The following is a 26,782-nucleotide window of genomic DNA, read 5'->3' on the forward strand; positions in this document are numbered from 1 at the left end:
GCCTGGCTCATTTTTGTATTTTTAGTAGAGATGGGGTTTTGCCATGTTGGCCAGGCTGGTCTCGAACTCCTGACCTCAAGTAATCCATCCACCTTGGCCTCCCAAAGTGCTGGGTTTACAGGTGTGAGCCAGTGTGAAAGTCAGTGTGACTCAGCTACTTGGGAGGCTGAGTCAGGAGAATGGCGTAAACCCGGGAGGCGTTTCACTGTGCCCGTGAAAGTCAGTATTCTATTGCTCGTCATGTCAGCTGGTCGTGGTAGCTCACGCCTATAATCTCAGCACTTTGGGAGGCCAAGGCAGGAGGATTGCTTGAATCTAAGAGTTCAAGACCACCCTGGGAAACATAGTGGTCTCTACTAAACTTTTTTAGTAGACACTGTCTCTACTAAAAGCTTTTTAAAAATTAACGAGGCTTGGTGGCACGCACTTGTAGTCCTAGCTACTCAGGAGTTCTTGAGCCCAGTAGTTTGAGATTGCAGTGAGCTGTGATCTTGCCATTGCACTCCGGCATGGGTGACAGAGTGAGACTCTGTCTTAAAAATAATACTACTACTAGTTCTGTCACTAAATAAATATGTCATTTTATGGAACATTTCCTGGGATGTTGAGAAAACAGATGTGAAGAAATAATAGTACTTATTTATGCATATGTTCCTGGCAGGTGCTGTTGGCAGCAGCGGTCTGCACAAAAGCAGGAAAGGCTATTGTCTCTCGACAGTTTGTGGAAATGACCCGAACTCGGATTGAGGGCTTATTAGCAGCTTTTCCAAAGCTCATGAACACTGGAAAACAACATACGTTTGTTGAAACAGAGAGTGTAAGATATGTCTACCAGCCTATGGAGAAACTCTATATGGTACTGATCACTACCAAAAACAGCAACATTTTAGAAGATTTGGAGACCCTAAGGCTCTTCTCAAGAGTGGTAAGAGTACTGCTATAATACTGGGTTCCACTTTTTTTTTTACATTTTGTGCGAAACTAGTTTTTCCTCCAAAGCAGCTGATGCTCACCAGTTTGCAGGCTCCTGCTCCCCACCCCAGCGACTTACTGCTGCAGCTCCTTGTTTATTCAGCAGACATTTATTGGGTGTCCTCTTAGAATATAGGTGTCCCAAAAGAATACGGGAACTACTCTTTCATTTCCCAGTTCTTAAGCAGTTGTTCTAATCTGCCGTTCTAGTTCTGATACTTGTTTGGTTGTGCTTTTTAGATAATGTTTTTTAGGTAAGACTTACTGATCCAAACACACACACACACACACACACACACACACACACACTTCTCTTTAAGACTTTATGCCAAAGTCTTGCTTAAAATGAAGACTAAGGCCGGGCACGGTGGCTCACGCCTGTAATCCCAGCACTTTGGGAGGCCAAGGCAGGCGGATCACAAGGTCAGGAGATCGAGACCCTCCTGTCTAATACGGTGAAACCCCGTCTCTACTAAAAAATACAAAAAAAATTAGCCAGGCGTGGTGGCAGGCACGTGTAGTCCCAGCTACTCGGGAGGCTGAGGCAAGAGAATGGTATGAACCCAGGGAACAGAGGTTGCAGTGAGCCAAGATCATACCACTGCACTTCAGCCTGGGCAACAGAGCAAAACTCTGTCTCAAAAAAAAAAAGACTAAGGCCAGGTGCGGTAGCATGTGCCTGTAGTCCAAGCTACTCAAGAGGCTGAGGCAGAAGGATTGCTTGAGGCCAGGAGTTCAAGTGAATAGGCATTATACTTCAGTGTGGGCAACACAGCAAGACCCCAATTCCTTTTTTTTTTTTTTTTGAGACAGAATCTCGCTTTTGCCCAGGCTGGAGTGCAGTGGCACAATCTCGGCTCACTGCAACCTCCGCCTCCCAGGTTCAAGCAATTCTCTGGCCTCAGCCTCCTGAGTAGGTGAAATTACGGATGTGCACCACCATGCCTGTCTAATTTTTGTATTTTTAGTAGAGACAGGGTTTCACCATGTTGGCCAGGCTAGTGTTGAACTCCTGACCTTGGGTGATCTGCCTTTCTTGGCCTCCCAAAGTGCTGGGATTACAGGCATGAGCCACTGTACCCGGCTGTAAGAATCAGGGTCTTGGGCGCAGTGGCTCACGCCTATAATTCCAGCACTTTGGGAGGCCGAGATGGGTGGATCACCTGAGGTCAGAAGTTTGAGACCAGCCTGACCAACATGGTGAAACCTCGTCTCTACTAAAAATACAAAAAAATTAGCTGGGTGTGGTGGTGGGCACCTGAAATCCTACTACTCAGCAAAAAATACAAAAAAATTAGCTGGGTGTGGTGGTGGGCACCTGAAATCCTATTACTCAGCAGACTGAGGCACAAGAATTGCTTGAACCCGGGAGGCGGGGGTTGCAGTGAGCCAAGATCGTGCCACTGCACTCCAGCCTGGGCAACAGAGTGAGACTTTGTCTTAAAAAAAAAAAAAATTAAGGTCTTAGGCTGGGTCCAGTGGCTCACACCTGTAATCCCAGCACTTTGGGAGGCCAAGGCAAGCAGATCACCTGAGGTCAGGAGTTCAACACTAGCCGAGCCAACATGGTGAAACCCTGTCTCTACTAAAAATACAAAGATTAGCTGGGCGTAGTGGCATACACTTGTAGTCCCAGCTACTCCGGAGGCTGAGGCAGGAGAATGGCTTGAACCTGGGAGATGGAGGTTGCAGTGAGCCGAGATGGCGCCACTGCACTCCAGCCTGGGCAGCAGAGTGAGGCTCCATCTCAAAAAATAAAATAAAGACTAGAAGTAGCTAAGGGATTTGGGTTATTGAAATTTATGTAATTTAAAGGATAAGACTTGGAAATATAGCTGCTGATAAATTCTAAATCTTTCTTTTTTATTGGTGTCCACGATTAGATCCCTGAATATTGCCGAGCCTTAGAAGAGAATGAAATATCTGAGCACTGTTTTGATTTGATTTTTGCTTTTGATGAAATTGTTGCCCTGGGATACCGGGAGAATGTTAACTTGGCACAGATCAGAACCTTCACAGAAATGGATTCTCATGAGGAGAAGGTGTTTAGAGCCGTCAGAGAGGTAAATAGGATCTTCTCTGGGACTATCTGTTTGTGTATCTTCCTCTTAGGCTTCACTAATCTGATTTTCCAATTTTTACTTGCTCATGTATAGACTGTATTCAAAGCTACATCCAGGCTGGGCACAGTGGCTCATGCCTATAATCCCAGCACTTTGGGAGGCAGAGGTGGAAGGATCACTTGAGTCCAGGAGTTCAAGACCAGCCTGGACAGCATAGTGAGACCCTGTCTCTAGAAAAAAAAAAAAAATTAGCCAGGCATAGTAGCACGTGCCTGTGGGTTCCAGCTACTTGGGAGACTGACATGGGAGCATCACTTGAGGCCAGGAAGTTGAGGCTGCAGTGAGCCGTGATCGTGTCACTTGCACTCCAGCCTCTGTCACAGAGTGAGACCCTGTCTCAAAAAAAAAAAAAAAACAACCAGTTACATTCATGTATGTCTTTTTCTGTAGACTCAAGAACGTGAAGCTAAGGCTGAGATGCGTCGTAAAGCAAAGGAATTACAACAGGCCCGAAGAGATGCAGAGAGACAGGGCAAAAAAGCACCAGGATTTGGCGGATTTGGCAGCTCTGCAGTATCTGGAGGCAGCACAGCTGCCATGATCACAGAAACCATCATTGAAAGTGATAAACCAAAAGTGGCACCTGCACCAGCCAGGTATAATCCATTGTACTTTAGAATGCCAGATGACGGGTGTATATGTGTCTATCTTTGAAGTGATAATCTGATTTCTTGGAAAGCTGTAAATAATGAAGGACTTGATGAAGTAAGATATGATGTTAAATTTGGCCACATAAAATGTGAGGATAAAGAAGAAATCTGAATGTGATGTTTTTCCTTTTGTATAAAAGAGAGTTATAAATTATGTCATGACCTCAATTTCCTATGAGAGTTGCCTTATTGTGGGAGAGAAAGGGATATTTAATGCTTTATGGAATGTAGATTTTTAATCTTGATGTTCAAAGATTGATTTTAGGGGTAATCTGTGAATTACGTGAAATTATATGCAAAATTTTGTGCACAGGTATGTTTCTCTGGATGGAAGATACAAAGTTTTCATCAGATCATGTGTGCTTGTAAAAATATACCTTTGGGTAATGAATTTCAAATTTTTCCACTTAGGCCTTCAGGCCCCAGCAAGGCTTTGAAACTTGGAGCCAAAGGAAAGGAAGTAGATAACTTTGTGGACAAATTGAAATCTGAAGGTGAAACCATCATGTCCTCCAGTATGGGCAAGCGTACTTCTGAAGCTACCAAAGTGCATGCTCCACCTATTAATATGGAAAGGTAAGTAGGAACTTTGAGTAAGAATTCAAGCTTTGAATACAGTCCACATAATTTTTAAAAAATCTTATTTCAGTGTGCTATGAATTCTTTTTCTGTCTTGTAATCTTTCCTGATTTAAAAGATTTATTCAGAGCATATTCTATGTATTAACATAAGGTCGTTTTTGGTTTTGTTTTGTTTTATTTTTTTGAGACAGAGTCTTACTATGTTGTCTAGGCTGGCCTCCAACTCCTGAGCTCAGTTAATCTTCCTGCCTCAGCTTCCCAAGTAACTGGGATACAGGCATGCGTTGCTGCACCTGATCTTTTTTTTTCCTTAAACCCTGATTGGTGGGCCCTCAGCCACCTATTTTCTATGAAGTTTAGAACTTTCCTTTTACAGCTAAATTAAAGTTACTCATAGTCACACCTAGTGTGTAGCTTATCTCTTAGAATGGACCTGAATTAGGGGACTAGAGCTATAGTGACCCCAGACTGTATTTTGGCATGACTTTTTATAATTAAAAACTCTTAAGTAGAGCTAATCTTTAATCCAAAACTTGTAGATATCTTTAATAGCAAATTAATATATTTTGCATTTTTATTTTATTTATTTATTTTTTTGAGATGGAGTTTCACTCTGTCACCCAGGCTGGAGTGCAGTGGTGCAATCTCGGCTTGCTGCAAGCTCTGCCTCCCAGGCTCAAGTGATTCTCCCACCTCAGCCTCCCAAGTAGCTGGGACTGCAGGCATGCACCACCATGCTGGGCTAATTTTTGTATTTTGGTAGAGATGGGGTTTCGCCTTGTTGCCCAGGCTGGTCTTGAACTCCTGGACTCAAGCAATCTGCCTGCCTCAGCCTCACAAAGTGCTGGGATTACAGGCCTGAGCCACCATGCCCAGCCATCTTTTGCAGTTCAAATATTTGAAGCTGGTATGGAATATTTTGATTCATCTCTATCTCAGGACTGTGGTACTGGCTGGTGACATTTTTAAGTGGTAGTTATCAAGTTTACATATTCATGACTCAGATTTCTCGTCTTGAAGTCAGACCTTCTACTGTTGCTGATGGTTTTGAGGTCAAGTGAAAGATAATACCAGGAGGATACCTCTATCAGGTGTGCATAAAAGAGGAGTATTTACTCTTTTTCTTTCTTGCCTTTTTTTTTTTTTTTGGAGACAGAGTCTTTCTCTGTCTCTCAGACTGAAGTGCAATGGCACGATCTTGACTTACTGCAACCTCTACCTCCTGGGGTCAAGCAATTCTCCTGCCTCAGCCTCCCAAGTGGCTGGGATTACAGGGGCACACCATCACGCCTGGCTAATTTTCTTATTTTTAGTACAGATGGGGTTTTGCCGTGTTGGCTAGGCTGGTCTCGAACTCCTGACCTCAAGTGATCCGCCTGCCTCCACCTCCCAAAAGTGCTCGGATTATAGTCATGAGCCACCACGCTCAGCCAAGTATTTACTCTTTATATGCCCTGTTCTGTATGAAATGAACAGGGTTACACTGGGATAAATTTCTTGATTCACTAAAGCCGCTGTGCTCTTCCTAGTGGTTGCTTTGAGTGAGACAGGCTTCACACTTTTAAAAAGATGTTCCTGAGTGCAGTGGCCCACACCTGTAATCCTAGCACTTTGGGAGGCTGAGGTGGGCAGATTGCCTGAGCCCAGGAGTTCATGAGACTGCCCTGGGCATCATGGTGAAAACCCGTCTCCACTAAAATACAAAAAATTAACCCCTTCTCCATGAAAATACCAAAAATTAGGTGGGTGTGGTGGCGCATGCCTGTAGTCCCAGCTACTCAGGAGGCTGAGGCAAGAGAATTGCTTGAACCTGGGAAGCAGAGGTTGCAGTGAGCCAAGTGACTGCACTCCAGCCTGGGTGACAGAGTGAGACTCTGTCTCCAAAAAAAAAAAAAAAAAAAAGATGTTGGAGATCATCACATATTACAGAGAATTTGAGACACTCTTTTTTCTAAATGATAAAATGCCTCTTGAGCACAGAGCAAACTTTTTTGAAGGTAAATGGTGCCATGCATTGTCTTAAGATACACTCCTTTATGATCTTGACTCTGATGCCTTTGTTTCTAGGAAGACCTAAGAGGTTGGAACAGGGAACAGGGTAGGATAACAAAATATTCTTTGTAGCCTCTGTAGTTCATCCAACCAAACATATTTCTATTACTGAATATGAATAGATTGTACTTAGTAATTGCCTGTAACAGCAGCACTTTTTAATCTTTTTAAAATTGAATTGTACTTTAATATAGTATAAAATTCAAAAGTTGTTAACGGTCAGAAGTCTTTCTCTCACACAGCCATGCCAGTTTCTCATTTTGGAGACAACTAGTGTTAACAGAGTTTTTTTTGTATCCTTCTGAGGGGGATGGTCTATGATATATAGATTAATAAAAAACGTGTATACAGTGTGTCTATTTTTCCCCCTTTTATGCAAAGCAGTAAAACTAGACACATCTTCCAGTTGCATTTTTCACTTAATTATTTTGGAGATAAGAATTTCTTTATTTGAAACTAGGGTAAATGCAATACCTTACCTAGACTGGATCCTCTACTACTGTAGTGTAGAAAAAACAACTCAAACTGTTTCTTTTTTTCTATTTTCTCATTCAACAGCAACAATCAACACAGAAGACTTCTGTTATCCAGTGTGTTTAGGTTTTTCTGCACACATCAAGCAGTCACACCCAGCTGGTGTCCTCCCATTCAGTTCAATTCTGATGCTATCTACCTGGGAATAGCCTCAGATTCTACAGGTTGAGAGTTCAGTCCCCCAAGACTGATTCTTCCTTCCCACCAGTCATAAGTCCAGGCTTTCAGAACTTCTTACTGACCTCAAGTTTGGCCTCCCACGACCCCGTCTTTGGGTTCAATTAATTTGCTAGAGCACCCCACAGAACTCAGGGAAACTTACTTGACATTTATCAGTTTGTTACAGAGGATATTTTAAAGGACACAAATAAGCAGCCAGATGAAGAGATATACATAGGGCAAGGTCTGGGAGGGTCTTGGGTACAGGAGCTTCTGTCCCCAGGGAGCAGGGGTACGCCACTCTCTTGGAAAATGGATGAGACCTTGTTCATCTTCCTGTAAGCCTCCATGTGTTCAGCCGTCCAGAAGCTTCCCAGACCCTGTCCTCTTGAGCCTTTTATGGAGACTTCATTGGATAGGCATGATTGACAGGTGTGCAGAAATGTGATTGGACAAAGGGTATGACCTAATACTGATAGGCTGAGTGGGGAAACCCAGCAAGGCCTGTCCAGATTCTTAGCCTCTCTGTGCAACATTAATCTTCCTCCAGGATATGGTGCAGGACCCTTTTTGGAGATTAGAGTCCTGCCTTGGGCGGGTGAAAGGAGGGCAGGAGAAGGTCAAAGAGAGATTCTGTTTTCTGAGGGCTGCTCCTGAGGCCTAAAGTGCCCCAACATTATGTATAATAAGGGATATGGGAGTTATGAGCCACGAACCATGGATGAAAACCAGTACATATGTATATCATAATATCACAACTACTATTAAAAATATTATTAGGTCAACTGATGAAATTGACATATGATTGATAGATTGGATACAATTATTATATCAGTGTTAGCCTGGCATGATGGCATATGGCTATAGTCCTTGCTACTCAGGAGGCTGAGATAGGAGGATTGCTTGAGACCAGGAGTTCAAGGTTATAGTGAACTGTGATTGTGCCTCTGAATAGCCACTGCACTCCAGCCTGGGCAACATAGCAAGATCTATCTCTTAAACAACAACAGGCTGGGGGCGGTGGCTCACATCTGTAATCCCAGCACTTTGGGAGGCCCAGGCGGGCAGATCACCTGAGGTCAGGAGTTCAAGACCAGCCTGGCCAATATGGTAAAACCCTGACTCTACTAAAAATACAAAATTGAACCGGGTGTGGTGGCAGGCGCCTGAAATCCCAGCTATGCAGGAGACTGAGACAGGAGAATCACTTGAACCCGGGAGGCAGAGGTTGCAGTGAGCCGAGATTGCACCATTGCACTCCAGCCGTGCAACAAGAGTGAAACTCCATCTCAAAACAACAACAAAAAGCTAAAAAAAAAAGTATCAGTGTAAATTTGTGTAGTTAATAATGGTACTGTGATTGATTATGTAACAGAATATCCCTAATCTTATAAAAATAAGCACTGAAGTATTTAGGGGCAAAGTGCTGTGATGTATATAATCTGCTTCTTAATGGTTCAGGGGAAAAAAATCAAATGTATAACATACATATATAATGTTTAGAGAGAGAGACACACATATGCAAATTATAAAACAAATGGGGTAAATGTTAACAATAGGTGAATCAGGAAAAGGGTATATATGTCTTCCTTGTATAATTTTAATTTTTTTAAGCTTGAAAATATTTTCAAATAGAACATTTTTTCAGTTGTTTTCTCACCATTGCCTACTATTCATTTGGGTGAATATTCCTTTATTTTTTATTTTCTATTTTTTTTGAGGTGGAGTCTTGCTCTGTTGCCCAGGTTGGAGTGCAGTGTCGTGATCTCAGCTCACTGCAAGCTCCACCTCCTGAGTTCACGTCATTCTCCTGCCTCAGCTTCCTGAGTTGCTGGGACTACAGGTGCCCGTCACCACACCCGGCTAATTTTGTTTTTGTATTTTTAGTAGAGATGGGGTTTCACCGTGTTAGCCAGGATGGTCTCAATCTCCTGACCTCATGATCCGCCCACCTCGGCCTCCCAAAGTGCTGGGATTACAGGTGTGTGCCACTGCGCCCGTGGATATGCCTTTATTTAAGCAGCCCCCAGTGGCAGACATTCGTTTCTAAACTTTTGCCATTAAAAACAATCCTTCAGTGAATAACTTAGCAGATTGTTTTGCACAGATGAGAATTTGTCTGTTGAATTGCTGTATCAAAGGGTATCGTCTTTTAAATGTTTATAGCTATAGCAGTAGCACCTTTAAAAAAACATTGTTGATGGCTAATCATTAGACCTTGGAGAAAGGGATTTCTGGTTTCTACCTTTCTTTTTTCTTTTGTTTTGTTTTGTTTTTGAGATGGAGTTTCACTCTTGTTGCCCAGGCTGGAGTGCAATGGGACAATCTCGGCTCACCGCAACCCCTGCCTCCTGGTTCAAGGATTCTCCTGCCTCAGCCTCCCAAGTAGCTGGGGCTACAGGCATGCACCACCACGCCTGGCTAATTTTGTGTTTTTAGTAGAGATGGGGTTTCTCCATGTTGGTCAGGCTAATCTCGAACTCCCGACCTCAGGTGATCTGCCCACCTCGGCCTCCCAAAGTGCTGGGATTATAGGCATGAGCCACCGTGCCCGGCCATGGGTTTCTACCTTTCTGAACAAATGTATTACTTTCTCTTTGTAGTGTACATATGAAGATTGAAGAAAAGATCACATTAACCTGTGGACGAGACGGAGGATTACAGAATATGGAGTTGCATGGCATGATCATGCTTAGGATCTCAGATGACAAATATGGCCGAATTCGTCTTCATGTGGAAAATGAAGATAAGAAAGGGGTGCAGCTACAGGTGTGTAGAAGCTTTTGATAGGGAGTGTTAATACTTTGTCTACCTATTATAGTCTTTGTCAACTAGAGTTCCCAATATGAACCACAGAAAATTATTTAAGTTATATAACTAGCATCACTCTAAATGCATAGGAAAGAAGTTGATTTATTGCATACAGTAGCTACCTGAGAGTGAGTAAAGCAGCTGTGTTAGGATGGCTTTTAAATATTGGAACTGAATAAAAGGTCATTTTGAAATCTAATAAATGACTTCATACTCACTAGCAAAAGGTACAAAGAGATGTTTATTTTTTGCTGTTATGAAAACAGTAAATTAATCACTTAGGATCTTGCTTGAAATATAGTTTTTAAAAAAACAAGGCTGGCCGGGCGCAGTGGCTCAAGCCTGTAATCCCAGCACTTTGGGAGGCCGAGATGGGCGAATCACGAGGTCAGGAGATCGAGACCATCCTGGCTAACACAGTGAAACCCCATCTCTACTAAAAAAAATACAAAAAACTAGCCGGGCGAGGTGGCGGGCGCCTGTAGTCCCAGCTACTCAGGAGGCTGAGGCAGGAGAATGGCGTAAACCCGGGAGGCGGAGCTTACAGTGAGCTGAGATCCGGCCACTGCACTCCAGCGTGGGCGACAGAGCCAGACTCCATCTCAAAAAAATAAATAAATAAATAAATAAATAAATAAATAAAAATAAATAAAAAAACAAGACTTTAAGACAAGTGTGGTGGCTCACGCCTATAATACCAACACTTTGAGAGGCTGAGGCCAAAGGATCGCTTGAGCCCAGGAGTTCAAGAACAGCCTGAGCAATGAGGGCTGAGCAACAAGACCCTGTCTCTACAAAAACTTAAAAAATTAGCCAGGCATGGTGGCACAATGCGAAATTTACTCATTCTGCTATTAAACTACCAGTGCTTGTTTTGTTAACTGAAGGGCAGTATCTAATGATGTATTTGAAAAGTACATAAAATCCTTTCAGTATAAGTGTGTGTGTTCCAACTATTGGATAGAGATATATATAAGCCCTTCTTTATATTACAGGTGTTGTTGTCACATTTCATTTAGCTTAACATCTTGTCACAAGAACAAAGCCTTTTTAGGGAAGAGTGTTTTTGTCTCTTTCCCTCCCGTAGTCAGCACAGAATTGTCTTTTGGAAGCAGTGCTTATATTATTTGACAACATTTTTGCTGGCTTGTAAAGTGCTATCCAAAAGTGATTTCTGGTTTTTTGTTGTTGTTTTCTGAGATGGAGTCTCTCTCTGTCGCCCGGGTTGGAGTGCAGTGGTACAATCTTGGTTCACTGCAACCTCTGCCTCCTGGGTTCAAGCAGTTCTCCTGTCTCAGCCTCCTAAGTAGCTGGGATTACAGGCACCTGCCACCACGCCCAGCTAATTTTTTTTATTTTTAGTAGAGACGGGGTTTCACCACGTTGGCCAGGCTGGTCTCAAACTCTTGACCTCGTGATTCGCCCACGTCATCATCCCAAAGTGTTGGGATTATAGGCATGAGCCACCATGCCCAGCCCTTCTGGGTATTTTTGTTTTTGTTTTTGTTTTGTTTTGTTTTGTTTTTTTGACACAGAGTCTCTCTCTGTGATGCAGACTGGAGTGCAGCAGCACAGCCTTGGCTCGCTGCAGCCTCAGCCTCCTGGGCTCAAGCAGTCCTTCCCTCCTCAGCCTCCATAGTAGCTGGGACTATAGGTGTGCACCACCACACCCAGCTATTTATTTATTTATTTATGTATTTATGTATTTATGTATTTACTGAGACGGAGTTTCACTCTTCTTGCCCAGGCTGGAGTGCAATGGTGTGATCTCGGCTCATTGCAACCTCTGCCTCCCGGGTTCAAGCCATTCTTCTGCCTCAGCCTCTCAAATAGCTGGGATTACAGGCATGTGCCATCATGTCCAGCCCCAGCTAACTTTTGTATTTTTAGTAGAGATGGGGTTTTGCCATGTTGGCCAGGCTGATGTCAAACTCCTGACCTCCAATGCCCCGCCCACCTCAACCTCCCCAAAAACAATTTCTTTTAAAAAGATAAGACTATCTTAATTGGCTTGGATTTTAACAACTTTAAGTCTCTAGGCAAAATTGCAACTAGACTTTACACAGAGCTTGCCCTTTTCTGCTACTTTATATAAGGCCAAAAATGCTATTTGACCCAGGCAGCTGATCAGGGTCTTACTGGAACGTTCTGCTTGGCAAACCTGGCCCCACCATGAACCTGCTCCATGTGAAGTATTTTTGGAAAGGACTTGGTTAATGGTCTTTTAACTTTTTCAGGTGCAAACTTGTTCTATAATGGCTTTTAGAGTTGAAATTATTTTTTTAAAAAAATTACTGGTTTTTAAATATCTTTTTTTTTTTTTGAGACAGAGTCTCGCTCTGTCACCCAGGCTGGAGTGCAGTGGCCGGATCTCAGCTCACTGCAAGCTCTGCCTCCCGGGTTTACGCCATTCTCCTGCCTCAGCCTCCCAAGTAGCTGGGACTACAGGCGCCCGCCACCTTGCCCGGCTAGTTTTTTGTATTTTTTTTAGTAGAGACGGGGTTTCACCATGTTAGCCAGGATGGTCTCGATCTCCTGACCTCGTGATCTGCCCGTCTCGGCCTCCCAAAGTGCTGGGATTACAGGCTTGATTAAATATCTTAAATTATTTTAAAAGTCTTTGAAGAAGGGAAATCTTTCTTCAAAATGAAAAAGAATTGGAATTTGTTAGGTACTCTATTTTAGATGTTTGGATTATGGGCCATATAAGCCTAGAGAGGGGTTGTTTCTTGTCTGTCTGAACCTCAGGAGTTTTCCTTTCCTTCTCATTCTAGACCCATCCAAATGTGGATAAAAAACTTTTCACTGCAGAGTCTCTAATTGGCCTGAAGAATCCAGAGAAGTCATTTCCAGTCAACAGTGACGTAGGGGTGCTAAAGTGGAGACTACAAACCACAGAGGAATCTTTTATTCCACTGACAAGTAAGTGCCTCTGGCCAGTCCCACTAAGCTAGTTTGCATTGAGAACTGGAAATAGCCCTTGCTTGTACACTTTTATTTTTATTGCCATAGCAAAGTTCTTTTTGACAAAATGACTTTCTTTTGAAATGGACCTGGTGCTGCATTTTGTATATTTTTATCATTAGTTTTCATTTTTACTAGCTTTTATTTTGAAACCATTGTGGTTTTGTTGTTGTTATTGTTTTAGAGACAAGGTCGTCTTCTGTTGCCCAGGCTAGAGTACAGTGGGGCGATCATAGCTCACTGCAGCATCTAACTCCTGGACTCAAGCCATCCTCCTGCCTCAGCCTCTTGAGTAGCTGGGACTAGGACTACAGGCACATGCCACCACATCCAGCTAATTTTTTTTTAAAAGACACAGACTCCCTCTGTCTGTCACCCAGGCTGGAATGCAGTGGTGTGATCATGGCTCATTACAACTCCTGGGCTCAGCTGATCTTCCACCTCAGCCTCCTGAGTAGCTAGGAGAACAGGGAAGTGCCACCACCCCTGGCTTTTTTTTTTTTTTTTTGGAGAGGTAGAGTCTCACTTTGTTGCCTAGGCTGGTCTTGAACTCATGGCCTCAACCAATCCTCCCACCTCGATACTACCACCTTGGTTGTCTGAAGCGCCGGGATTACAGGCATGAGCCACCACACCCAGCCATCTTTTTCTAATATTCTAGTATGACTGCTTTGCTTTCTTCTCAGTTAATTGCTGGCCCTCGGAGAGTGGAAATGGCTGTGATGTCAACATAGAATATGAGCTACAAGAAGATAATTTAGAACTGAATGACGTGATTATCACCATCCCACTCCCGTAAGTGCTGTGCCCGTGTCCCCTATGTTGGACTTACAGAACTGGTCTTTTGGAACTCATTTTGGAGTCAGCACCTACCTGACCTGACGGTCCATTCAGAGATACTTGATTCTTAAAAAAGCTAGTTGTGAAAGAAGCCAGATACAAAAGGCTGCATGTTATGTGATTCCAGTTCTTTGACTTTCTGGAAAAGGTAATACTATTGAATAAAAATGAGGAGGTAGAGAAGAAGGTACTTCACTTCAGAGGGGCACAAGGGAACTTTTGGGAATGATAGGAATGTTCTAGGACTTGTGTTTGCTTTGGCAGCACAGGTACTAAAATTGGAACCAGAGAAGATTAGCATGGCCTGTGTGCAAGGCTGACATACAACTTTATGAAACATTTCATATTTATAAATAAGTAAAGCAAAGAAATTTTTTTTGAGAGTCTCTCTGTCACTGGAGGTCACTGGCACGATCTCAGCTTACTGCACCCTCCACCTTCCAGGCTCAGGCTATCCTCCTGCCTCACCCTCCCAAGTAGCTGGGACTGCAGGCGCATACCACCACGCTTGGCTAATTTTTGTATTATTTGTAGAGATAGGGTTTTGCTGTGTTGTGCAGGCTGATCTCAAAACTCCTGAGCTCAAGTGATCTGCCCACGTTGGCCTCCCAAATGCTAGGATTATAAGCGTGAGCCACCACACCCAGCCAAGAATTGTTCTGTGACTTGATTGTGGTGGTGCTTACTGCACACACTTGTTGAAATACATTGAGCACTTTGAATGGGTGGATTTTACTGACTTTAAAACCAAATTGAACAAACAAGCCAGTTGTAGATCCGGAGCTGTTTTTATTTTTTATTTTTATTGGAGACAGAGTTTTGCTCTTGTTGCCCAGGCTGGAGTGCAGTGGTGCCATCTCAGCTCGCTGCAACCACCACCACCTGGGTTCAAGTGATTCTTCTGCCTCAGCCTCCTGAGTAACTAGGATTGCAGGCATGTGCCACCCTGCCCAGATAATTTTTGTATTATTAGTAGAGACGGGGTTTCACCATGTTGGCCAGGCTGGTCTGAAACTCCTGACCTCAGGTGATCCACCAGCCTTGGCCTCCCAAAGTGCTGGGATTACGGGCGTGAGCCACCGTGCCTGGCTGTTTTTATTTTAATTTTTTTGAGACAGAGTCTCACTCTGTCGCCCAGGCTGCAGTGCAGTGGTGCAATCTTGGCTCACTGCAACCTCCACCTCCCAGGTTCAAGAGATTCTCATGCTTCAGCCTCCCAAGTAGCTGAGATTACGGGCATGTGCCACCACGCCCAGCTAATTTTATTTTATTTTATTTTATTTTTGAGATGGAGTCTCGCTCTGTTGCCGGCTGGAGTGCAGTGGCACGATCTCGGCTCACTGCAACCTCTGCCTCCTGGTTCAAGCAATTCCCCTGCCTTAGCCTCCCAAGTAGCTGGGACTACAGGCATGGGCCACCACACCCGGCTAATTTTTTTTGTATTTTAGTAGAGATGGGGTTTCACTATATTGGCCAGGATAGTCTCGATCTCCTGACCTTGTGATCCACCCGCCTCGGCCTCCCAATGTGCTGGGATTACAGGCATGAGCCACCACACCCAACCTAATTTTTGTATTTTTAATAGAGATGGGGTTTCACCATGTTGGCCAGGCTGGTCTCAAACTCCTGGCCTCAAAATGATCCACCTGCCTTGGCCTTCCAAAGTGCTGGGATTACAGGCTTGAGCCACTGCACCTGGCCTGGAGCCGGTTTTAGATGTTGGCCCTCAGCTTGTTTGTGTAGTAATGAAGGTTTCCAGAAGGAGGAGCCATTTCTCAGTCAAGCTTTCTGTTTTGCAACTTTCAAAGAAATTGAGTCTATCAGGCTGAATGTTTTATTTTCACGTGCTTTCTAAACTTTCACTAAAGATGAGAGTGTGTTCAAGGGAACTGTTGATTCTTGTTAAACAAGATGTCTATATTAGTTACAGTAAATTTCCTAACAGCCCTTTTGGAGCATAATTTATATACAACAAGCTACACATATTTTAATTGTGCAGTCTTGGCATGTTTACACCTGTGAAACCACCACCATAATCAAGATAACAAAAATGTCTTTCAACCCCAGAAGTTGAGTTCCAATAAGCTTTTGTTGTACACCCTAAGTGTCCCACTCTCTAGGATCATCTGGAAATGGTATCTACCTTATCTGTTTAGTAGCATTTCCAGTGAGCATGCAATTATTACTTCACCAGTAAATCCTAGCTCCTTTCACCTGCCCATCAGCCCTCATGATTAAGCACAGGGTCTAATTATGAGTACCAGTAAGTGTATCCTTAGTGTATCTTTACTGTTATATTGCTCAGTTATTGCTGCAGAGAAAATGGTACTAATTTAATTCATATTTTTCTTCCCTTTTTGATAATTCAGGCCTTTACATTATCAGGTCTGGTTTTAGTCATTCTTAGTTCCACTTTTTAAAACATGCTTTATTACTAGTATCCCCTTTAATGGGTAACCATCTTATCCTCTACAGTATGGTTATTGCTTCAGAACAGTAGATGGCTGCCTTGGACCGTTGTAGGACTTGGGCGTTGGTGACAGGTAGAGTTTTGTTTGTCAAGATTTCGTTTACTGGACTATTTATAGAATGCCACAATTTTGAGGCCTGTCTACCCTATAATTGTGGTTGTGGTGGTTTCCTGTATTCTAGTTCAGTTTTGCAATGGTCTCCAGAAGAGACCCTTATACAACATTTTACTCCCATTGTCTAGAACTGATCAAATTAGAAGAGATCAGAATCAGAATTAGAGCAAGTGCACAGAGAAAGAACATAAAAGAACCAGGACCCTGAAATTGATAGGGAAGAATTAATAGTCTTACGCCACTCGTAAAGTTTACTTTGTCTCCCTTATTTACCCTATCCCTGATATAAACATTGAGTGTCACTGGTGAATTAAAAGCCAGTAAATTTAGAATGTGTAGGAGTAGGTGACACTGCCTGTCAGCCGTGTGTAGGGGTGCAGAGTAAATCTTAACTAGCCCTGCTTCTCTTGCAGATTAAGGACAGCTATGTATCTGTTTCTCCCATCATGTTTCCATTTGCCCCAGGGGTAATTGTGCTTTCACTTATCAAATAAAAGTACATTTACTGGATTGTAAATCAAATAAACCCATTGGTGTCAACTTCAGTAAGTTTGAAACATTCTGAAATCTTTAAAAACAAATTATCAGCCAAGTGCAGTGGCTTATACCTATAATCCCAGCACTTTGGGAGGCCGAGGCAAGCAGATCACAAGGTCAAGAGATTGAGACCATCCTGGCCGACATGTTGAAACCCTGCCTCTACTAAAAATACAGAAATTAGCTGGGCATAGTGGTGCACACCCGTAGTCCTAGCAACTTGGGAGGCTGAGGCAGGAGAATCACTGGAACTGGGGAGGCAGAGGTTGCAATGAGCTGAGATTGCGCCACTGTACTCCAGCCTGGCGACAGAGCGAGACTCTGTCTCAAAAACAAAACAAAATAAATTCTCTCAGAGGCCTCCATTCATCTCCATTATTGATGTTTAGAGTTTCCCCCCAAATCAACCTGCTTGTTTCCCTATTGTCTCCTATAAAGAGTGCTACATTATGTTAAAATTCCTTATTTACAAGGCAGCAGGGTTTTTGGAAACATAGCCATCTTAACACATTTGTTGGTCGCAGTCCCCAGATCTAGTCCATAAATTGGAGCAGCCATAGACATATCTGCCAAATACCTATTTTTGCATATTAACTGTATCTACAGAGGGAATTGAGTGAAACTCTTAGCCAAGGCGCTAGGACTTCATTGTTTGATCCTTGAAGTTATTAGGGAGCCTTTTTTTTTTTATTTTCCTGAAATTGTAGTCCTAGAAGGCAGAATTTGAGGATCGTAATCAAATTTGGGGTTGGTTTTCCTTGGTAGAGTTCCAGCTCTGAACAGCTACCTTGACCAGAATGTTTCTTACAACAGGTCTGGTGTCGGCGCGCCTGTTATCGGTGAGATCGATGGGGAGTATCGACATGACAGTCGACGAAATACCCTAGAGTGGTGCCTGCCTGTGATTGATGCCAAAAATAAGAGTGGCAGCCTGGAGTTTAGCATTGCTGGGCAGCCTAATGACTTCTTCCCTGTTCAAGTTTCCTTTGTCTCCAAGAAAAATTACTGTAACATACAGGTACTCCATTTTAGTTGAGAACATGTATAGGGAAAGTGGTAGGACAGTACGAACATGTATAGGATGCCAGACAGGTAGCATGGCTTTTTGTAGTCAGATAAAGCTCAGAAAAAAGCTGATGTCTTCTACAGGAATTCCCTTTCTAATTCATTGTGTGATCGTGGTCAAATTCTTTATCACTTTACCTCAGTTTTCCTCTCTAGATCAGACAAAGTAAAGAAATTGAATATTAATACGTAAAAAAGTACTTGTGGATTGTGCAGGGTTCATAAACACTTAGTTGCCTATTTTTTTTAACCTTATATATTTTAAAATTGATTTACCAAAACACCCAACACATGGTTTTTTAAGGCCTTGCTGTCACTTGATTTATAACCAAAGAATGAAAGTTTTTTTATTTGGAAGACAAAATTCCTGCAAAAAAAAAAAAAAATTCATTCTATTACAAATGGAAATTATTTGGGGGTTATTTATGTCACAGCTCCCTTTATTAGTACAAATAATCATGAGCCAATTCTGTTGCAAACTCTGTCCTTTAGGTAGGCAAAGCAATGGAAATGTGTGAACTGTTCCTTCGGATTTTTTTTTTTTTTTTTTTTTTTTTTTGAGATTGAGTTTTGCTCGTTACCCAGGCTGGAGTGCAGTGATGCGATCTTGGCTCACCGCAGTTTTGGTTTCTCCATGTTGGTCAGGCTGGTCTTGAACTTCTGACGTCAGGTGATCCACCCGCCTCAGTCTCCAAAACTGCTGGGATTATAGGCGTGAGCCACCGTGCCCAGCGGAATTTTTTTTTTTTTTTTTTTTTTAAGAGTTTCACTCTTGTTGCCCAGGCTGGAGTGCAATGGCATGATGTTGGCTCACTGCAACCTCTGCCTTCCAGGTTCAAGTGATTCTCCTGCCTCAGCCTCCTGAGTAGCTGGGACTACAGGCACGTGCCACCATGCCCAGCTAATTTTGTATTTTTAGTAGAGACAGGGTTTCACCATGTTGGCCAAGCTGGTCTCCAACTCCTGACCTCGTGATCCACCCACCTCGGCCTCCCAAAGTGCTGGGATTACAGGCGTGAGCCACCGTGCTCAGCCCGGAACGTTATTTTTTAACTCATCATTCTTCCAGTTTTTTTTGTTGTTGTTTTGAGATGGAGTCTCGCTCTGTCACCCAAGCTGGAGTGCAGTGCGATCTCAGCTCACTGCAGCCTCTGCCTCCCGGGTTCAAGTGATTCTCCTGCCTCAGCCTCCTAAGTAGCTGGGTCTACAGGTGCGCACTACCACACCCAGCTAATTTTTTGTGTGTATTTTTAGTAGAGATGGGGTTTCACCACGTTGACCAGGCTGGTCTCTAACTCCTGACGGCTTCCCAAAGTGCTGGGATTATAGGAGTGAGCCACCGCGCCTGACCATTCTTCCAATTTTTGAATTTGAGTTACTAGAACCTAGTTTATATTGTTAATATTCCCCTCTTTTTGACTTGCTTGTTGTTCTGCCCCTACCTTAGCTTCCCGTATGGTCTCCATCTCCCCTGTAAGTGCTTAGAAAGTTGCAGCTTCCTCCCTTGGATGATTCCAAAGAGCAGTTCTCTCTCCCTAACCAGTTAGTGACATAACCCCATCAGTGTTGGAAGCTACTGTATTGAACTCAAGACATTAGATAGAAATGGGTAAATTTTCCTGTTGGGGCTCTTCAAAGATTAGGACAGTGTAGTTGCTCTCCCAAAACCTCATTAGAAAGTATGAATCAGTGGTTCAAGTGTTGTGTTGGTGCCATTATAGGTACCTTTGCTACAGGTAATTAATTAAACTGGACATTTATTTATTTAAAAAGGAGAAACCTCATTGGAAGGACCCAGCCATGCCTAAAAAATAAGTATGATAGAGCAGCTTACAGGGACTTTTAACACGGGACTTTGAGAGCAGAACAAATGAATAATGTGAAGAGCTAGAACATTGCGTTTTGGGTCAGAATGTTAATATATCATCCTGATAGAATGTCCATGAATTTCATAGGTTATATAGGGCAGGGCTGGGCTATGGCCACTCATTTTGGAGCTTTTACTTAATACTACTGTACATCTCATCCCAACAGTTGTCTTTTCTCTCTCTAGAAGGAAAGCAGCTTAATCATGTTGGTGGGGAAGAGTGATGCTGTGACTTTCGGTTATGAATTGAACATTTTTCTAGTATTTTACAGTTACTTTTTTTTTTTTTTTTTTTTTTTTGAGACGGAGTCTCACTCTGTCACCCAGGCTGGAGTGCAGTGGCCAGATCTCAGCTCACTGCAAGCTCCGCCTCCCGGGTTTATGCCATTCTCCTGCCTCAGCCTCCGGAGTAGCTGGGACTACAGGCGCCCGCCACCTCGCCCGGCTAGTTTTTTGTATTTTTTAGTAGAGACGAGGTTTCACCGGGTTAGCCAGGATGGTCTCGATCTCCTGACCTTGTGATCCGCCCGTCTCAGCCTCCCAAAGTGCTGGGATTACAGGCTTGAGCCACCGCGCCCGGCCTACAGTTACTTTTAATACCACTTTTAGGGAAATTGATATGTTCTGTAGTGAGAATGTAGTCAACATCATGGAGACTCAAACCTCCTGCTTTACCTTACTCTTTGTTTATTTTCCTAGGTTACCAAAGTGACCCAGGTAGATGGAAACAGCCCTGTCAGGTTTTCCACAGAGACCACTTTCCTAGTGGATAAGTATGAAATCCTGTAATACCAAGAAGAGGGAGCTGAAAAGGAAAATTTTCAGATTAATAAAGAAGACGCCAACGATGGCTGACGAGTTTTTCCCAAATTTACAAGCCATTGGAGACCCCTTTTATCTGATACAATGCACGATTCTCTGCGCGCAAGGACCCTCGACTCACCCCCATGTTTCAGTGTCACGGAGACATTCTTTGATAAAGAAATGGCACAAACATAAAGGGAAAGGCTGCTAATTTTCTTTGGCAGATTTTATTGGCCAGCAGGAAAGCGAACTCTCCAGAGAATGCCCCCAGTTAAATACCTCCTCTTCCTTTACCTAAGTTGCTCCTTTATTTTTATTTTATTATTATTTTTGGGTTTTTTTTTTTGAGACGGAGTCTTGCTCTGTCACCCAGGCTGGAATGAAATGGCATGATCTTGGCTCACTGCAGCCTCTGACTCCTGGGTTCAAGCAGGTCTCCTGCCTCAGCCTCCCGAGTAGCTGGGACTATAGGTGCACACCACCACCCCTGGCTAATTTTTTGTATTTTAGTAAAGATGGGGTTTCACCATGTTGCCCAGGCTGGTCGTGAACTCCTGAGCTCAGGAAGTCCACCCAACTCGGCCTCCCAAAGTGCTGGGATTACAGGCATGAGCCACTGCACCTGGCTGCTCCTTTATTTTAATCCCTAAATATATAATCCCTAAATATAGTTATATTTCATACTTTGTTTTTAAAAAGTTTTCTCTGTAGAAGATTTTAATCTTTCATACCCTTTACCTTTAGGTTTTTCTTTCTATACATTCAGTCAGGCACTGGGATCATCTGTTTACAGGCATTGTATTTATTTGGCACTCCTGCAACAAGTATATCTAACCCATTCTTGATTTTTGGACTATTCAGGGGAACTGTTTGAGGGGTGTGGGGTCTAGAAGTTAAAAGATAAGGATGTCTTCTGTCCTTTTCCCATATCCATTCATTCCTTCATCTCTTTGCCAAGTTGTTTTCCTTTCAGGGCCTGTCCTTCCAGTTTAGAACAGTACCGTGAATCCCACTTGTGTCAATATTAAAGATAGCTGAGATGTACCTTTCAAATGGCACAGTCCCTCTTCAAGATGTCTAAAAGAATGGTTATGTCTGTCCAGTTAGGGATTTCACATCCACATGTAATCATGTCTGCTGCTATTGCTACCCAAATTTCCAGTTCTCCACATTTTGGGTACTTAAGCTAAAACGTAATAGCCTCAGTCTTTGTAATCCATTCACATTCCTCAATTTCACCACCTCCCACTTCTAGACTGCACTCTCCGTCATCAGTCCTCTCCTTTCGAACAGAAACAGGGTTATGATTTTGAAGGCTGTGGGTTCAGGGAGTCTTTGTGCCAATCCTGTTGGCCCTAAACTGTCAAGGAGGCTTCATTTCACCATTCGATTTTTTGCATTTTAGGAGGCAACTAAATGCAAAAATTGTTTTGGTATGTACAGATTACTCATGTATACCCCATTTCCTTCCAGTCAGCCCAACATTTTCCACCAGTCTATCTGTCCCCGTCTCTGAAATCCATCCTTCTCTTCCCTCTAAACCTTTTGAGTATCATCATGTACTGGTGGTTTCTCGGTTCCATCTCATCCATTTTGTTTTCAATGGAGACTACAGTGTCAGCCAGCTCAGCCTTGGCTTTTAACTCAGTATTCCAGTCCATAGGGTGGTGAAAAGTTGCTACAAGGCTGCAGGCACTGGCAGTGGGAAGAGGCAGATGACTAGATGGACTTCTGTGCTTTTAGCTGGTTGACAAGTACCACTCCCACTCTGAACAACATCTGGCCTTCCCTGCAAAGAGTGTACTGTACTTGAAGCAGAGCACTCGCACATAAATGGCTGTGTATGGAATTGCTTGCCAAAGAAGTTTCTAGCCTTTCCCTTTCCCCTAACTGCATCAGGGAAGAATTCTTATCTCTAGCTTAGTTTCCACATGAGGTTTTTCTGAGAAAGGGGCCTGGGACAAGAAGTCTGTCATGTAGTTAAGTAGGCAAGAAATCCTACTAATCCAGTTTTGTTTGAAAGTTGTTTGTCCATATGATTTTTTAAAAGTCAAGTTTAATTTCAAAAAACCTTTTTTTTCTGAGATTACTTTTGGGGTAATATTTAAAATGAGAGACATTTTGTAACCCTGTAAAATACATAGGGAATATAACATTCCAGTGTATACAAAGAAGGCAAGTTCTTTAATCAAATAAAGAGCATTATAAAATGAGATGTTTATTGGATTCTTGACTCACTTTGGTGTCTGCTTGTTGATTCAGGATGCTGTAATGGGACCTAAGATTAAAAATTAATGACATGTTTTTTTTAAGAGAAAATAATCTCTGAGAGTATTCATTGCCTTTTCTCCATATTATATGTATTGTGCTTCCTTGTGTATTTTTCTACATTTGATACATGCACTCCTGACAGTGTAGCTTTTGAATCTGATGCTACTTCTGGCCGTTTGGGGGATTGGAGTCTTAATTTTGTCAGATGGCAGTTGGAGAGTCAGAAAAGTCAGGCTTCATCTTTAATCCTGGAGTCTTCTCTTCCCCATTAGACCGTGATGAGAAGTGTTCCAGGGATGAGGGATAATGGGAACAATTTTTGGGAACTGTTGATAATTCCCTTGGGTAAAGCCACTTACTTTTTTTTTGTTTTGTTTGTTTGTTTGTTTTTGGGGTTTTTTTTGGTTTTTTTTGAGACAGTCTCGCTCAGCTGCCCAGTCTGGAGTGCAGTGGCGCGATCTCGGCTCACTGCAACCACCACCATCGCCCAGCTTCAAGCGATTCTCCTGCGTCAGCCTCCCAAGTAGCTGGGATTACAGGCAACCGCCATCATGCCCGGCTAATTTTTTTTGTATTTTAGTAGAGACAGGGTTTCACCATGTTGGCCAGGCTGGTCTTGAACTCCTGACCTTGTGATCTCCCCGCCTCGGCCTCCCAAAGTGCTGGGATTACAGGCGTGAGCCACTGCACCTGGCCAGAGCTGCTTACTTTCTTATGCTTTTTTAAAATTTAACTTGGAAAAACTATTGAGTGTCAAAACATTGGAAGGCAAATTATTCTCACTTATTAATAAGTATCTGGGATGAGAAATTTTTAATTTAACGTTGAAAGCTAAGATTCTGATTTTTCCTTGGTGAAAAAGTATCTGGTCTAATGTTGCTCAAGTGTGGCTTAGCTGTCTGAGTGAGACTGTAGCCTTACTCGAATGAAACGATTAAGGTCTGTCATTCCTTTACTCACTGTAGCTTCAAATTTGTCAACCCATGCATCTCTGATGGGAAACTTTGCCCTCCAATTAATTTTTAAATTGTGAACAGTTTTAAAGTTGTTCACACTGTAGGTAGGGTCTGAGATTTACAGGGTTGCTATAGAATAGCTTTTTATTAAACTTCACATCTGGCAGGGCTTATTGGAAGGAGACGGGAGAAAAATGGAAAAAGTCATCCTCAAGAAGATTAAAGTCTAACTAGAAGCAATGACTATCCTTGCTTGCAAAGCCTTTTTTTTTTTTTTTCAAGTTAGACAAGTGTTAACTACAGCTAGTACTAAACATGGATCTATATGAGAGTAGCGAATATGGCTTCTGTCTTGTAGGCTTTAGAGAAATCACAAGCAAAATCTCACAAATGATTTTCTTTTGCTATGCACATCTCTTATTACAACCCCCTCACCCCAAATTCCCTCGTCTTAGAAGTTCCACAAGTAGGTTTGTTGCTGTGCATTGCTGTTACCCAAGGGCAGACAGCAACACTACAAACGTCTTAACGTCTTATCCTGGGGAGTTGGTGATTGATACGGAGGTAGGCCTTTAGGAAAATTAGACTATCTTTCCAAACCAGGCTGTTTTCCCTCACAATCACAAGTCAAGCTATTAGAGTTTTCAGAAGCTTGGGCCACTTCTCCCACCCCCCACCAAAGTTACTTGACCTGCTGTTCTTAGGGAAGGGGCTAAGTGGTTATTTAGGGTCTAAACCAATTCTGGAAAGCTGCCCTAGGTGTACTCTGTGATCAGATTGATTACCAAACCAGGACAGGGGCTGTTTGAAAGAAGTATTAGAAATTCAAGACAATGAGAGAAATCAAAATAGGTCTTGTTTCCCATTCTTTTGCCCAAATGAATGCTTGTTCTTTTCAGCTCATTAGGAAAGCCCTTAGCCTTGGAGGTACACAAGACCAGTTTTCTGTCCTCCCCAAATTTCCCACTCAGCTTGAATGCGTGTTAGCTTTGGGTAGAAGCAGACTGCAATTTCTAAGACAAGCTGAAAAGACAGCTTTGAGCTTTTCCCCAAGTTGTTGCAGGGTCATTGCTACCACCATGCCTACACCAATGATGGTGACTTCAGGATCCAGAGGCCAGAAAGGGATAGCTTTCTGGAAGAGGGTGTGTATCTACAAGGATTGCATGCTGTATGAGCAATAATCACCTCTCTGGGGCTAGAGGGAGTACAATTTGAGAGGTGGGACAAAGTGGGGAATGTGCCAAGGCAAAAGCAGGAGTATGGAAATCCACTCCTGACATTCATAGCCAATGCAGAGGGCCTTAGAAAAATCCACCCTTCCTTCCACACCCAGGCTTTGCCCTCTCCCCCTGCTTCCACTTCGGAAAGTCTGAAGCAAGCCTGGAAAGCTGTTTTCTGCTTTATTTCCCTCTCCTCCTCCTCCTTTCCTGAGCTCCCAGCTGCTCGACCTCTTGCGTAACTATGAGAGAGCACTGAGTTTTTTGATGGGCTCCAGATGTGGAGCGGGGCGGGGATGAAGAGTGGGGGCGGTAGGTCTTTAGTCCCCTGAGTGCTCTAACTGTGGGAACATAGAGGCCTGACACAGCAGGAGAGAGGACACATTGCACAGCGCCTTTATCATGGGGTCAGCTGGTCCCTGTGTTGGGAGGACAGTGAGAGAAGTTGGGTGCTGTTTCGACCCTCTGCCTCAGCATCTGCTGCCTCCATGGCAGGCTTGATTATTCCCTGAAACTCCTCCTGCCCAGTACAGTAAAGAGGAGCTGGGGGTGGTGAAACAGAATGAAGTGAAAAGCCTCTGAGGTACCGCAGTCTGGACCCCTCCCCTCAGTGCTGGGTCTTGGCACATGGGATACAACAGTTTGGGTTTTTTCTTTCTTCGTTTTTTTACATACCCGAATGGGCTATTACCTTTGTGATCTGCCTCATGAAGGTTCACCACAATTACTTTCATGACTTCAAACAATATGAAGAAAGGAAAAATTAAGAGTCTCGCTCCTCACATCCTAGGACTTCCTGGTACCCACAGCATATTCTGGAGCTTGAGTGTTCCACCTCCATTAGCTATAGCAGGTGGCAGCAAAGGGAGGCCTCTCCCCTCCCCCTCCTTGTCTGCTGCTTGGCCCCGGTCAGCTTCAGTCTCCAGCCGTGGGGGGCCCCCTGCTAAGGCCAGCCCTGTCAATGAGTGACCAGAGATTCCTGTAGTTCAGCCTCCTGCTGTTCCTGGGTTAGGGAGAGACAGCACTAACTAAACTCATTGAATCAGAACAGCACTTGTCCATCTCAAAGAGGAAAAATTATTTTTTGCTATCCACCCCAGCTGGAATTTAGACCAGACTTACAGGCTTTCTGCTCCTTCCTTCAGTGGAGAAGAGTCTCCAGGGTCCCTCTAGTGCAGGTCAGAGAAGTCCAGAAGTCTAGCTGAGTTCAGCTCCCTAGGGTTTCCCCAGCCAGTCTCCTGGGCCAAGAGCTGGCTTTGCAAGGTTAGGATCCACTGTCAGCATTGGATTTCGGGGTGGAGGTTGAGATGGAGAATGACTTCAACCTAGCTCAATTTGGGGGTCGCTTTTAAGTGTTTAGTGCTTCCTTCTCTTCCTTATTAACTCCCACTCCTACAGGTTGGTGTGCTCAACTGTAAGTCTACAGCCTGCCTCCATATCCCAATCTGTAACCAGCAGGTTTGTCGGCGTGGATGGGTGTGGAGCTCCATGGGTGCAAGATGATAATTCCATTCCGCTTTCCTGTGCTTTGGAGTTTGCATGGTACTTTAACGTGTCTTCTTGTGCCTATCCTTAAGAAAGTCTGTGAAGCCTGATGTGCGTGGTTATCAATCCCATTTACAGCTCTTCATGGTGGAGCTTAGAATGGGGCGAATGGGGCGAGGGGAGGGGGTGACAGGGAGAAGACCTGCGTACCCTCAGTAGATGTTCTGGAGATATTGAGAGCATGTTGTAGGGGCTTCGATTTAGGAGGTTCACTAGGAGCCTGTGGAGGTTTCCAGCATCAAAGGC

General features: G+C 43.4%; 1 protein-coding gene and 1 non-coding gene across 4 annotated transcripts in view; both read left to right on the plus strand.

Annotated features, from left to right (window-relative positions):
* ARCN1 (archain 1) overlaps nt 1–22,754 on the plus strand; it is a 35,097-nt gene extending 12,343 nt beyond the window's left edge. For 2 of the 3 annotated variants that reach the window (XM_077960469.1, XM_077960468.1), the window contains exons 3-11: nt 662–925; nt 2,856–3,035; nt 3,486–3,691; nt 4,157–4,321; nt 9,675–9,840; nt 12,657–12,804; nt 13,533–13,641; nt 17,622–17,826; nt 20,440–22,754. In XM_077960469.1, the coding sequence (XP_077816595.1) occupies nt 728–925; nt 2,856–3,035; nt 3,486–3,691; nt 4,157–4,321; nt 9,675–9,840; nt 12,657–12,804; nt 13,533–13,641; nt 17,622–17,826; nt 20,440–20,529 (1,467 nt within the window). In that variant the 5' untranslated portion in view covers nt 662–727 and the 3' untranslated portion in view covers nt 20,530–22,754. 3 annotated transcript variants of the gene reach the window in all.
* On the plus strand, nt 13,935–14,037 carry LOC114672477 (U6 spliceosomal RNA). The gene has a single exon (XR_003722892.1). It is a non-coding gene; the product is annotated as a U6 spliceosomal RNA (small nuclear RNA).
* Nucleotides 22,755–26,782: the final 4,028 nt, after the last annotated feature.

The sequence above is a fragment of the Macaca mulatta genome, chromosome 14, assembly GCF_049350105.2.
Source record: "Macaca mulatta isolate MMU2019108-1 chromosome 14, T2T-MMU8v2.0, whole genome shotgun sequence".
Classification (NCBI taxonomy): Eukaryota; Metazoa; Chordata; class Mammalia; order Primates; family Cercopithecidae; genus Macaca; species Macaca mulatta.